The 13,835-nt window shown below is 33.9% G+C and overlaps 1 protein-coding gene across 1 annotated transcript in view; it reads left to right on the top strand.

The window, feature by feature from the left end:
- The first annotated feature begins 7,529 nt into the window (after positions 1-7,529).
- LOC105062210 (NKG2-A/NKG2-B type II integral membrane protein-like) overlaps positions 7,530-13,835 on the top strand; it is a 30,090-nt gene continuing 23,784 nt past the window's right edge. The window contains 7 exon segments of the mRNA XM_074357255.1: positions 7,530-9,445; positions 9,812-9,909; positions 9,911-9,932; positions 10,403-10,456; positions 10,985-11,136; positions 12,821-12,921; positions 13,220-13,324. Coding sequence (XP_074213356.1) covers positions 9,259-9,445; positions 9,812-9,909; positions 9,911-9,932; positions 10,403-10,456; positions 10,985-11,136; positions 12,821-12,921; positions 13,220-13,324 — 719 coding nt within the window. The 5' untranslated portion in view covers positions 7,530-9,258.

The following is a 13,835-nucleotide window of genomic DNA, read 5'->3' as shown; positions in this document are numbered from 1 at the left end:
TGGCATGAAACAAGCATTATGTCAGATGGTTCAAGAGATTTACAGTGGTGAAGACAGGTTTAAGAGAAAAACAAGAAATAAATAAAATTCAAGAAAAGAATGATTAAGAAACTAAAGACTAGCAACAGCGGGAAGCCATTTTCACTGCTTGGAGGTGGAGCATGGAAGCTAGCCAGCAGTGGCTCTGAGCCAGTTTTGCACGTTTCTTCCGAACTCAGCCTTTATTGACTTCTTGTTGGTAATCTGAAATGGACTAAGGTGGCTTTGCATTATGAGAATATGCAAATGCTCTGGCACTTGCCTTCCTTTTTTGTATGCTGCCCATTGACCGATCCACCGGGTAGACAGCAGAAGAGGGAAGCCTGGGGAGCAGAGTAGGAAGAGATGAAAAAGAGATTGGGTGGGAGGGATCACAAATCAAGAATAACCTACAGGTTTTACTTTTTTATTTCCGCAGGTAGCATGCATTGTTGCCTTTCACACTGATAAACATTGTCTCATGTCTAACAAAGGAAAGGCACAAAGATCCTTCAGCCTACATGGAGTGATGGAGTAAGCCCCCGTTTGGAACTTTGTAATACTCCTTATACAAACAGTCCTCCTTACACAAGGGAACTGTGAAATGTAGGGAGGAAGGAGACGATATGCAGAGTCGCTGTCTGTGTAGCTGTAGCTGATTATGAGGCCAAACTTGATCATTATAACGTCCTTCTTAATTACTTACTCCATGTCTATTTTTGCTATTTGGGTTTGTTAACTGGTAACATGACCCAAAGCTTTATTGCCCCTGTATCCAAAACCCTATCTCCATAGTATTACAGGTGTTACTCATTGAATATTATCACTGAAGACGTGGATCCTGGAAAGCTCCTGAATGAATCACCAGTGTTCCAAGCATAGCTCTCTTTATCCTCAACAACCTAATATTACCATGAAAACTGCTATCAGTAACTCTACCCTCTATAGCAAGTCTCTGCTTCCTTGTCCAGTGGAATGGGGTTCAAAAGGCTAGAGAAAAGCCACAAGATGATCATCTTGTCCATTTGTTTATTGAGAATTTCATTTGCAGTAGATTCACTCTATTGCTAATTGGGGCAGTATGCAAATATCTTCACATTCTTTTCTTACTCTAATTAATTTGTGTCATTCTGCCAAGACTCTGATCAACTTGAAATCCACTCGTCACAGTGAAAAACAGATGGACGGTGTGGAGTATTGACCACTGGATTGTCCTTGTTTCACCATTTTCTTACAAGGAAAATGCTAAGTGGAATTTTAATACAGCAGCTGTCCATTTGGAGCTAGTATCTTGGGCACACCTCTCTATAAAGTATTTTTTCTATTCTTTCAAGTAAGTAAGCCAATCTTGTGTCTGACAAGTCATTCCATGATCTTTGACACACTGATTATATAATGAAATCCAGAATTTCCATGATATATCATCTACAAGGTCCAAAATACAAGTAGATATTGTTAGATAGGCTTGTTTATACACTAGAAAACATGACTGTACAGGCACAACTCATTTTATTGTGCTTTGCTCTATTGCACTTTGCAGATACTTCATTTTTTTTTTTTTCAAATTGAAGCTTTGTCACAACATTGCATCGAGCAAGCCTCTTGGCACTGTTTTTCCAACAGCATTTGCTCACTTCATCAGTTTTTGGCAATTCTTGCAATATTTTAAACTTTTTCATTTTTATTATATTTGTTATGATGATCTATGATCAGTGGGATAAAGAGAGAATTCTAAAGGCAGCAAGAGAAAAACAGAGTCATATACAAGTTAAACCCGATGAAGCTATCAGCTAATTTCTCTGAATAATAAAACAAGAGCCTACAATATGGTGCCTACAAGAGACCCACATAGTTTGAAAGTGAGGAAATGGAAAAAGAAATGACAAACTGATGACATGAAAATTTAAATGAAAAGAAAGTGGAATAGCAATACTCATATCAGACAAAAAGGACTTTAAAGTGAAAGCCATAAAGAAAGATAAAAAGGACACTACTTAATGATAAAGGATCATTACAAGAAGAGAATATTACACTCATTAACATATATGCATTCAATATAAAAGCACTTAAATACATAAGTAAAGACTAACAGGTAGAAAGGGAGAAATTGATGGGAATATAATAATAGTAGGAGATTTTCACACCCCACTAATTTCAATGTACAGATCTTCCATACAGAAAATCAATAAGGCAACAAAGATCCTAAATGACACAATAGAACAGCTAAACTTAATTTATATTTTTATGACATCACATCCACCCCCCCCCCCAGAATATACATTCTTTTCAAGTGCATATGGAACATTCTCTAGGATAGGCCACATACTCAGATGCAAAACAAGCCTCAACAAATTTTAGAGGATAGAAATTATTTCAGGCATCTTTTCTGGCCACAATGGGAATAAAACTAGACATCAACCACAGAAAAACAAATGAGAAAACTAATGATTCCATGGAGACTAAACAACATGCTACTAAAAAAAAAAAAAAAAAAAGGATCAATGACAATATCAAAGATGGAATTAAAAAACACCTTGAGACAAAAGACAATGAAAACACAGCCGCATAAAATCTATGGGATGCAGCAAAAGCAGTAACAGAAGGGAAATTCATATCACTACAGATCTTCCTCAAAAAACAAGAACAATCTCAAATAAACAGCCCAGTCTATCACTTAAAAACTTAAAAAAGAAACCAAACAAAACCTAAAGTCAACAGAAGGGAAGAAATAATAAACATCAGGGAGAAAATAAACAAAACAAATTAAAAAATGAAAAAAAATCAATCAACCAAGAGTTGTGTTTTTGAAAGAGTAAACAAAATTGGCAAACCTCTGGCCAGGCTCACCAAGAAGAAAAGAGAGAGGGCACAAATAAACTCAGAAATGAAAGAGGAGAAATTACAACTGATACTACAAAAATACAAAAACCATAAAAGAATACTATAACACAACTAAAAAATTGGACAACCTAGAAGAAATGGAGAAGTTTTAGAAAAATACAGTCCACCAAAACTGAATCAAGAAGAAATAGATAATTTGAACAGACCAATCACTAGAAGTGAAATCGAATCTGTAATAAAGTCCCTGCAAACAAAAGTCCAGGACTGGATGCCTTTACTGGGGAATTCTACCAAACATACAAAGAGCTTATACCAATCCTCAGACTCTTCCAAAAAAATTAAAGAGGAGGAAACACCCTCAGACTCATTCTGTGAAGCCACCATCACCCTGATACCAAAACCAGGCTAAGACACTCCCCAAAAAGAAAATTACAGGCCAGTATCTTTGACGAATATAAATGCAAAAATTCTCAACAAAATGTTAGTAAGCCAAATCCAACACACAAAAAAAGGTCATACACTACAATCAACTCAGATTCATCCCAGGGACACAAGGATGGTTAAACATATACAAATCAATCAATGTGAGACACGACATCAACAAAAGAAAGGCCAAAAACCAAATGATCATCTCAATAGATGCAGAAAAAGCATCAGATAAAATTCAACGTCCATTTACATAAAAACTCTCACCAAAGTGAGTACAGGGAGAACATGTTTCAACATAATAAAAACTATTTATGACACACCCATAGCCAGCATAATACTTGATGGTGAAAAGTGGAAAGCCTTCCACTAAAATCTGTAATGCCTACTCTCACCAATTCTATTCAGCATAGTATTGTAAGTCTTAGTCATAGAAATCAAACAAGAAAAAGAAATAAAAAGGATCCAAATTGGAAGGAAAGAGGTAAAACTGTCATTATATACAGATGACATAATACTATATCTAAAGACTGCACAAAAACTACTAGAGCTGATAAATAAATTGACAAGGTAGCAGATACAAGATTAACATACAGAAATCTGTTGCATTTCTTTACACTAACAAATGGTTCATCACATTAATTAATTTGCATATGTTGAACCCTCCTTGTGTCACATATTTCATGTGACATTTTCATTAGTATTGTGAACATGTTCTCAAATTTTTCAATATTCTTTGAAAAAAAAGTGGGAAAAAATAAACAACCATAGAAGAAAATTAGGTAGAGAATGAACAATTTACAGAGCAGAAAATAAAAGGGGCCAACTCACATACACATATAATTTTATCTGCTCTGTAATCAAAAGAACTACAAATATTCAAAATATTTTGTTTATTTCGGTTCTCATTCTTTTCTTCTTGGTAAGCCTGGCCAGAGGTTTTTGATTTTGTTTATGGTTTCAAACAACCAGTTCTTGGTTTCATTGATCTGCTATTTTTCATCTCTATTTTGTTTGTTTCCCTTCTGATCTTTATTACTTCCTTCCTTCTGCTGACTTTGGGTCCTGTTTGTTTTTCTTCTAATTCTTTTAGGTAGGTTAGCTTGTTTACTTGAGATTTTTCCCTTTTTTTTGAGAAAGGCTTGTATCACTAAGAATTTCCCTCTCAGAACTGCTTTTACTGTGTCCCATAGATTTTATAAGGTTGTCTTTTCATTGTCATTTGTCTTGAGGTATTTTCTGATTTCCTGTTTGATTTCATTGTTGACCCATTGATTTTTTAGTAGCATGTTGTTTAGTCTCCATGTGAACTTTTTTTCTCATTTTTCTTTCTGTGGTTGATTTCTAGTTACATACTGTTTTGGTCAGAAAAGATGCTTGAAATAATTTTTATCCTTTTAAATTTGAGGCTTGTTTTGTGTCCTAGTATGTGGTCTATCCTAGAGAATGTTCCTTATGTGCTTTTAAAAAATGTGTATTCTATGCATGTAGAATGTAGTGTCCTGTAGATATCAGTTGAGTCCAACGAGTCTATCATATTATTATGGATCTCTGTTATCTTATTGATTTTCTGTCTGGAAGATCTGTCCACTGATGTCAGTGAGGTGTTAAAGTCTTCTATTATTATTGTATCCCTGTTAATTTCTCCCTTTATGCCTATTAGTATTGTTTTATATATTTAGGTAATCCTGTATTGGGTGCATATAATTTAACAAGTGTATATTCTCTTCTTGTATTGAGCCCTTTATCATTATATAGTATCCTTCTTTGTCTTTCTTTATGGACTTTGTTTTAAAGTCTATTTTGTCTCATATGAGTATTGTTACCCCTGCTTTCTTGTCATTTCCATTTGTATGAAATATCTTTCTCCATCTCCTCACTTTCAATCTATGTGTCTTTGACCCTAAAGTGGGGCTGTTGCAGGCAGCATATTGTACGTTCTTGTTTATCCAATCTGCCACTCTGTGTCTTTTGATCAGAGCATTTAGTCCACTGAGATTTAAATTATTGATAAGTATATAATCATTGACATTTTAAACCTTGTTTTCTAGTTGATTTTGTTCTTCTTTGCTATTTTCTTCTTCTTGTTTTTAATTTTTCCTTTGTGGTTTGATGGTTTTTTTGTTGTATTATGCTTGAGTTTCTTTCTTTTTGATTTTTGTGAATCTGTGATATGTTTGGATTTGTGGTTACCCTAGTTTTCAAGTATGTTAACCCATAACGATACCTACTTATGATAATCATATAAATTCAAACACATTCTAAAAGACCTACATTTTTTACTCCCCTCCCCCAAATTTTATGATTTTACACCCTATTTTACACCTTCTTGTTTATGCATTTGCTGTTAATTGTAGTTAAAATCACTTTTATAAAATTTTTTTATTGTTTTTCAATCTATATACTGGCTTATTTGAGTGATCTTCTATTTTTCATATATTTGCCTTTCCTATTGTGTTTTACCATCTCCTAAAGATTTTTGCTTCTTCTCTATTTTCAAGAAAAGAAAATTCTTTCTTCTCCTTTGGGAACCTCTATTATGTGTAAGTTGGCGTGTTTTGTATTATCCCATATGTTGCTCATATGTTTTTTTTATTAGTCTTTCTGTCTGCTGTTCTGATTGAGTAATTTTCATTATTCTATCCTCCAGATCATTTATTTGTTCTTCTGCATTATTTAGTCTGCTATTCATTGCCTTTAGCTAGGTTTTTGGCAATTGAGTTGTCTAATTTTGGTTGGTCCTCTTTATAGTTCCTACTTCCTCATTTCAGTGAACTGCATTTCCATTGATAGTTTTTTCTTTTTATGAATTGACATTTTATTTATATTTTGAAAAAATAGTTTCCAAAATTTTAAAATCAAAAGGCCCCACAAACCAGAAGATCTGGATACATATGTTGATTTGCTCACTTCTTTCCCTGGAACCCTAGGACAGGGGCAGCAAAACAACAAAGGCTATGGTGTGCAGAGACACCAGGAACTCTGGGTCACATAAGCCACATCCTAGGTCTATCAGACCTTCTTTCTCTTAGTCCAGGGTGATGGCCATGAGATGCACATGCCCAGAAAGGCTATGAGAATTCAGAAAACCTGTGGATTATTTGCTGGCAATGACCCAGGCCACAGGTAACAGGTTTGCAATTCCTGAGAAATTCTGCATTCCTCACCCTGTAAAACCATGGTTCCTGAACATTTGTGGATGCCTCTTTAGAACCAGCTCAAACTCTTCTTTTTATGAGACTCCCCATTCAACATCAGTTCACTCAGTGTTTCTGTGCCAACTTACTCTTTCCAACAGGCCCCTGACAACTAGACATAATTGGAAGATGTACTCATGAATGATATAGTGAGTAGTTATTAATATTTCAACCTTTGTCATGGTGATATAGTTCAATATTGTTTATGCTTTTTCTTTTCAAGAGATATCATTTTTATTAGAAGAAATCTGCAGATTAAATTTCTTTGAAAAGAATAAAACTGAATGTAAGAAGCAGGGCAGACAAATAGAGATGGTATTTTGAAAATGGTGGACTTTGTGCCAGGTACAGTATGGTTGGGAATATATTAATTCCTAAGAATAATTAGTGACAAATATTCTTAAATACATGTTTAAAAGGAATATAACTTTTAGAACTTTTTCCATGACAATAGAAATGAAATAATATGGATATAAGAAAAAGATGTATGAAATGCCAAGATTTAGCAACCTAGTTTTAAAAGTAAAATGAGATATTCTAAATCTGCATTGTTTGTTATTGAGATGGAAACAAGTTAACTGCCTGAGTGGTTAAATCTCTGTCTCTCCATATCTTGTAGAATATGAAAACAATTTCTCAGAGGCATTTGAGAATGGAAAATCTAAATGACATACTTAGCGGTCCATTTGTCCTTTCAGTTGGAGCCCAGAGTCTCCTATATTCTGGAGGTGTGTGATGAGATAAACTGACTTTAAAATAGCCTAGGTGTTAGAATTTCCTGTTCAAACCTTAAGTGACACATTGATGAGAAATCTACTTTTTCCACTCTTGCTTCACTCTTAGCCATCACAAGGCAGTCTGTGAAGGTCACAGACATTGCTTATTCTTGTCCTAGATTTATGTTTTTAAATTTCTCCTTTTATTACCCAGCTATAGCAGACCTCTTTTATGAAAGTAACCTGAACTCCCCACTAAAGGATGCACGACTTTCTGGCCAACAGAAGGTATGTGTCCCTCTTTTCCTGTCTCTCTACTAGCCCACCTCACTTGGTGGGAAATAACAATTATTAGGTGTGATGCAACTGAGGAACAATTATTATACAACAAAATCAAAGTATAACATTGGTGTTTTTATTTGAATAATTCAGGTCATAAAGCAACCATAAAATATGAAATATGTTGGAAGATTTATTAAAGTATTCAAATTATTGTCTATAGAAAGTCAAGTGCATCTGCACATGCATATTTGGGTTTGTAAATCAATATAATTTTAAGTGAAACCCACAAACATCATGACAAGGAACAGTTTGGGATTTTATAATCACTAGAATGTGGGGTTTTTGTGTAATAATGTGTTAATTTATGTTTTGTTCAATCTTTATAAATAGATTCTTAGAAAGGAGTTCATTGCATAGCGTAGGCCAAATGTAGTTCTTCACACATATACTTAGATTGAGTAAGAGCAGCTTGATTTTTAATAAAAATCAGGATGAGGTAGCTTTCTAAATGCTAATTTAGATTTAATTATAAATAATCAAAGGATTAAAAAAAATTGCAAAAAAAAGTACCATACTAATTAAAGACACTCCTGCTTAATAAGTTATTTCACAGACTCTAACAGATATAAATAAGAAATAGTAACATGGAAGTTGTGAATAAAATAATAATAAAACTAATATTTATTGAGAACTTGTAAGTGTGAGGTTGAATGCTCAGTGTTACATGCATTATACTTACATAATATTACTTCCATTTTAGTAGTAAAATAGATTACTAGATACTAAATAATTTTTTGAAAGGTCACAATTATGTAAGTTTCAAAGCTGGAATTAATTTCCAGATATTTCTGACTACTGAGCCATTGACTGAATTATTTAATTATGTTCTCTGGATTTTTACAAGTAATTTTTAAATAAGTAATTACCATCACTTATACAACTAAAATGACCTTTATGAACTTTGACATCCACAGGATCTTTCTGGAAGTTTGAAACAACAGTGTTCTTCCACAAATGACCTATACTTGTTTATCACTTTATGGGTTCACATCTTAGTCACTGAATCGATTACTTTTTTAAAATAAGTGTTTTTAATCTTTTTGTGTTGTTTTATTTTCAATATTGTTAGGCTATATATAAGTTTAGTGTGTCATGTAACATTTTCCAATATATATAATATTTCTTTAATTTTTAATGTTTTCTCAGAACTCCTCAATCACTGAAAATAAAAGACAATTTGGTAACCCCTTTAATAAGTAAATGTAAGTCACCAAATAGTGTAATTTAGTGCAGGAAATTGCTATATATGCCAACATTACAATTTCCCTACCTTTAGAGTACTCAGTCTTTAACCATTACTGGATTTCAAAATTTTCGTAGATATATTGAGTCTCTTTTTTTCTAATACAGCATTTTAATTTTTAAGACAGGCTTTCTAATGGTATTAAAATATTTCTGTGAAATCTGACTTTAAATTAATGAGGGCATTATTATTCACGAACTCATTTATTCCTCCCTAATTTATTGCTGTTCATTATTCCAACCAATAATATGCTATCAAATGCAAAATTAAAAAGAAAAAGTATTCTACTATGAGACATTTGTTTAAAGCTCTAAGGAATTTAGAACCAGACCTTATGATTCTTCAACTGCAAAGTGAGGACTAATCCTCTTCACCCCACCCATTTTACTGTGCTAGGCACCTCCTCCAACATAAACCATTTAAGGTAAGTACACTTGTCTTAGAGCGCAGTCCTTGACATCACTCAGATGCAGAGATGAATAACCAAGGAGTAACCTATGCAGAACTGAATGTAGCCAAATCCTCAAAGAGGCAGCAAATAAAACATACAGGCACTAAAAGTGCCATTTCAATAACCGAGCAGGAAATAATCTACGCAGAACTAAACCTTCAGAATGCTTCTCAGAATCTCCGAGGGAATGAAAAGAACTACCACCACAAAGGTAAAACATTTCATAGTCGCACAATGGAACTATTCTAGAATATGCAGGTGGGGTGCAGAGGTGTGGAGAAAGAGTGGGGGATAAATTCACATATTTTCTGTTTTGAGGAACAGAACTTGAAGTTGGATAATGTATTCTACAGTGAAATGGGAGGACTGATTTTGTTCTGACATTATAGTAATTTGTAGTCTTTTATCGACAACTCATATAGGGCTGTATTTGCTGGGAATGCAATGGCAGATAGGGATTTGGGGGTCCCAGTTTATATATATGACTCCTTGTGCATGTGGGTTCTCTTGTAAGTAAACTTTCTAAACAACTGTCTCCATCACTCCTTTCTTGGTGTTTCCATTTCTCTCCCTGCAGATTCCCCATCGCACCCAGCGAAGGTCATTTCTGGAATCCTTGGAAGCATCTGCCTTGTCTTGATGGTCACAGTGGTAACAATGATAGTTGTTACTCCTTGTGAGTGAGATTTTGAAAAATTGTAAGGGCACTTTTCACTTTAATGACCATCAGTGCCTCTAAACACTTCATAATATCATGGAATAGACCTCTCATTAAAATGTATGCATTTAGGTTAAATGTGGAATGATTATTCTGAATTTGTCAAAAGTATACAACACAGAATAATTATAAAGAGTACATATACATATATTCTGATTTCATAACTTAAAGACATGCTTTAGGAGAGTGAAAGACCTTACTGAGAAATACAGATTAATTCTTGAGATTGGTTAAAGCAAATACTGGAAGAGATGATGAAGTCTGTTATTTAGGCTTTTGAAATATTTTTTTCCAGCAAATCTTCATTGCTTAATTAATTTTCCTTGGTAAAATCAAATTTATTCCAGGTTTTTCTAATCCTAAACAATAAGCCAAATTTCAAGCTAAGAAACTAAAATTATTATAATTTATTTAGATCAGTATTAATTTGTATCATAATTAATTTTGTAGCTACTGTAACACCAGAGCAGAATAACTCCTCTCCAATAACAAGGCTCCGGAAAGGTACATAATGATATTCAAAGTTCTGATATAAGTACAGTTTCTATTTTGTCTCTATCTTAGGCTGATGAAAATAAGTATAGATTTTGGGGGAGAACATAAATTATAAAATAAGGCAACAAATATTCATAAATAATGATTATAGGAGAGTTGTTTCTCCCTATGTAACAGTGTGATCACGATACTATTGTTGCCAATTGGCTCAATTTCTTCCTGCTGTAACACACAAGTAATTGTGCTTTTCTAAAAAAGTGGTTGCACTTCTTGATTTTTTCAGGACATGTAAAAAACGGGTATTTTTTAAATGGATATTTTTGTGTTTTCTTTATATGGAGACATAAATTAGGGGATGAGAGACTGACTCTTCTCTGTGAGTGTTTGTATGAGTGCGGTTTGTTTTATATGTACCAGCCTTGAGGGTGCATAGCTATGTTATATACATATATGTTTATACCTATGCAAAATGTTAATTAGTTTTTAATTTTTAAAAATTTAAATTGTTTTGAATACTAATTCATAATCTTTATTCAGAATGTTACTGTGGTCTTTGTCCAAAAGAAGGATTTACATATTCCAACAATTGCTATTACATTAGTACTGAAAAAAAACCATGGAAAGAAAGTTTGATGGCCTGTGCATCTAAGAACTCTACCCTGCTTTATATAGATAATGAGGAAGAAATGGTAAGATATTAAATGTTTCAAACACTTTATTTGAGGCTTGATTCAGTCAGTATCATATTGGTAGTATTCATTCACATTTTTGTACGTATTTGTAGTTTTTTAAAGTCTGTTAATATTCCATTGTTTGACTTTATAATATATTCTATGTTTACAACTTTAATGCACATTTAATAATTTCCATTTCTTGCTTTTCATAGGAAATCTTATGCCTCAATAAATGCCTTTTTTCCCTAAAATAAACTTTGCTATTAAATTTTACCATACATCAAGGAAAGTAAATATATGATTGTTTAGACTGATCACAAAATGAATAGAACCATGTAATTACACATCAGATCATGAAAAAGAAGTTTCCTGTCCCCAGCACTCAGCGTCTGTGTATTCTCTCATCACTTCTCCTCCCTCCTTTTTAACCACTGTCCTGACGTTTAGTATTACAGAATCTCTGCTTGTTTGTGAATTTCATATACATGGAATCATACAATATGCATTTTTGTTCCTGTCTCTTCTCACACACACACTATATTTTTGCAGTTCCTCCGTATTATTGCATGTATGTGTAGTTTGTTAATTTCCACTGCTCATTATGTAAACATAACGTTTTAAAATCCGTTCAATCCAGTGTCTCTGGTTGGGGATGGAGCCTCATGCCCTCTGGGATAAAGAGGCTTCTTGGGCTCAGCCCTTTTAGTCATGGGATCCCCTTTGCTGGTCCCGTCTCCACCCCCACCCCCAGCTCTGGTGTCTCTTGGTGGGAGCAGGGGAAGCACTTCCTCTGGCTGCTGCTTCTTAGCAGGTGTCCTGATGGGCCACCTGGTCAGGCTCGCCTGCTGTTGCTGGACAGGGTTTCCCTCAGCACAGAGGAGGAAGGGTCACCTCTGCCTCCTCCGGCAGCTGGGGGAGGGGGCGGGGTGTTGGGAAAAGTTAGTCTAGGTCACTTTCTTCTGTTGGGTGGGGATTATAAAACGCCCCTAATCGTTGTTCCCTCGTTCTGGGTTCCCAAATCATTTCACCTTCTCTTTCCTCCTTTCAGAATTCCCCTTCACTTGGGTCCCTCATTAGTTCCAGTGCTTACAGTTGTACTTAGCAGGGAGTAGCAGAGAGAAATGAGTCGCTGACCTCTTGTTCGGAACACTGGGTTCCACCGGTACAGAAACAGGTCAATTTGGGGTTTATCAAGTCACAGAATATGGTGTGGGACCCAGAAAACCAAACCTTTGGCTTTCATGTCATTTATTATCCTCAATTTCAGTCCCTTAAAATTTCCTTCTAAAACCCAAACTCTGAGAACCATAGTAGAAAAATTTAATGATCTGATCACAGTATCCAAAGAAATGACTGTCACAGTATCTAAAAATTTATTTAAAGCTTTGCTATATTAGTTTTGTCAGCATGGGTAACGAGTAAGTTGTATGAGTCAGCATTTTCCTTATTAACATAAGAAAAACAATGAATCTACTAAGCATAAATGTTTGAGTTAATTTTAAATCAAAAGTATAGAGACTGGTTATTGTTTTTGGTGATATTAAAACTTTCAACTTTAATATATCTTTAGTATTAGGCTGGAATCTAACACTCATTTTATTCAGAAAACAGGATCCTATGAAAGAATATACTACTTGCATTTTAAAAAACAATAAAAGCTTTTATAATAATTATGTGACAATTCTTTATTTTGGCATAGAAATTTTTGAAATCTCTATCAATTATGTCATGGATTGGAGTCTTCCGTCGAGGCCGTGATCATCCGTGGATGTGGACAAATGGTTCAACTTACAAACTAAAGTAAGTTGTTAAAAATAATGCTATCTCATGGAGGAAAAATATTAAAAGAAAAATGTGAAGAATAATATTAAAACATTTGTTTTAGTTGCATTGTAGAAAGAAGAAAGATGTTGAAAGTTAATGAAATGTTGATACAAACATTAAAGAATGGACTACCACAAACTCTTACTAAAATTGTATAGAAAACATCATTACCCATTTTCAAAATATTTTTTATTATAGTTACATGAAAAATATTATTGTTTCATGGAATGCCCTCATATGATATAACAGAATTATGCATTTTTATCCATTACAGGATAACAGACTCATCACCTGATGAACGTAACTGTGCTATGCTAAACCCAAGTGGCGTTAGATCAGACAGCTGTGAATTTCTACATATATATAACTGTAAGCATAAGCTAGAGAATTAACACATGTGAGTTAGGATTTTGCTGGGTAACTGTATCTTTCATGAAATGGAAATAATATTATGTTTGCATAAATTTTAAAAGGAGTTACATGATTTGTTCTCATAATGAAACACTGTTCAAAAAGTATTGGAATATTATATACACTCCAAAAAGTACAGCTATCATTACTTTTATGTTTGGCTTTTTTTGCTCAACAATATGTTTATGGCATTCAACCTTTCTAAAAGATCATTTGTTCTATGAGCTCATTTGCATGAAATACGAAAAACAGGCAAACATGGAGACAGAAAGTAGATTAGTGGTTACCAAGGCTAAGGGGAGGTGAGAAAAGGAAGTGACTATTAATGGGTGAAGTGTTTCTTTTTGTGGTTGATGAATACTTTCTAGATTTTGATAGTGGTGATTGTTGTAAACTGTAAATATATTTAAAATCATTGATTTATACACTTTAAATGGATGGATTTTATGCTATATAAATTACACCTCAATAAAGCTGTT

The sequence above is a fragment of the Camelus bactrianus genome, chromosome 34 (genome assembly GCF_048773025.1).
Source record: "Camelus bactrianus isolate YW-2024 breed Bactrian camel chromosome 34, ASM4877302v1, whole genome shotgun sequence".
NCBI lineage: Eukaryota > Metazoa > Chordata > Mammalia > Artiodactyla > Camelidae > Camelus > Camelus bactrianus.
Note: the sequence above shows the minus strand (reverse complement) of the source record. Positions and strands in the feature narration are given on the sequence as shown.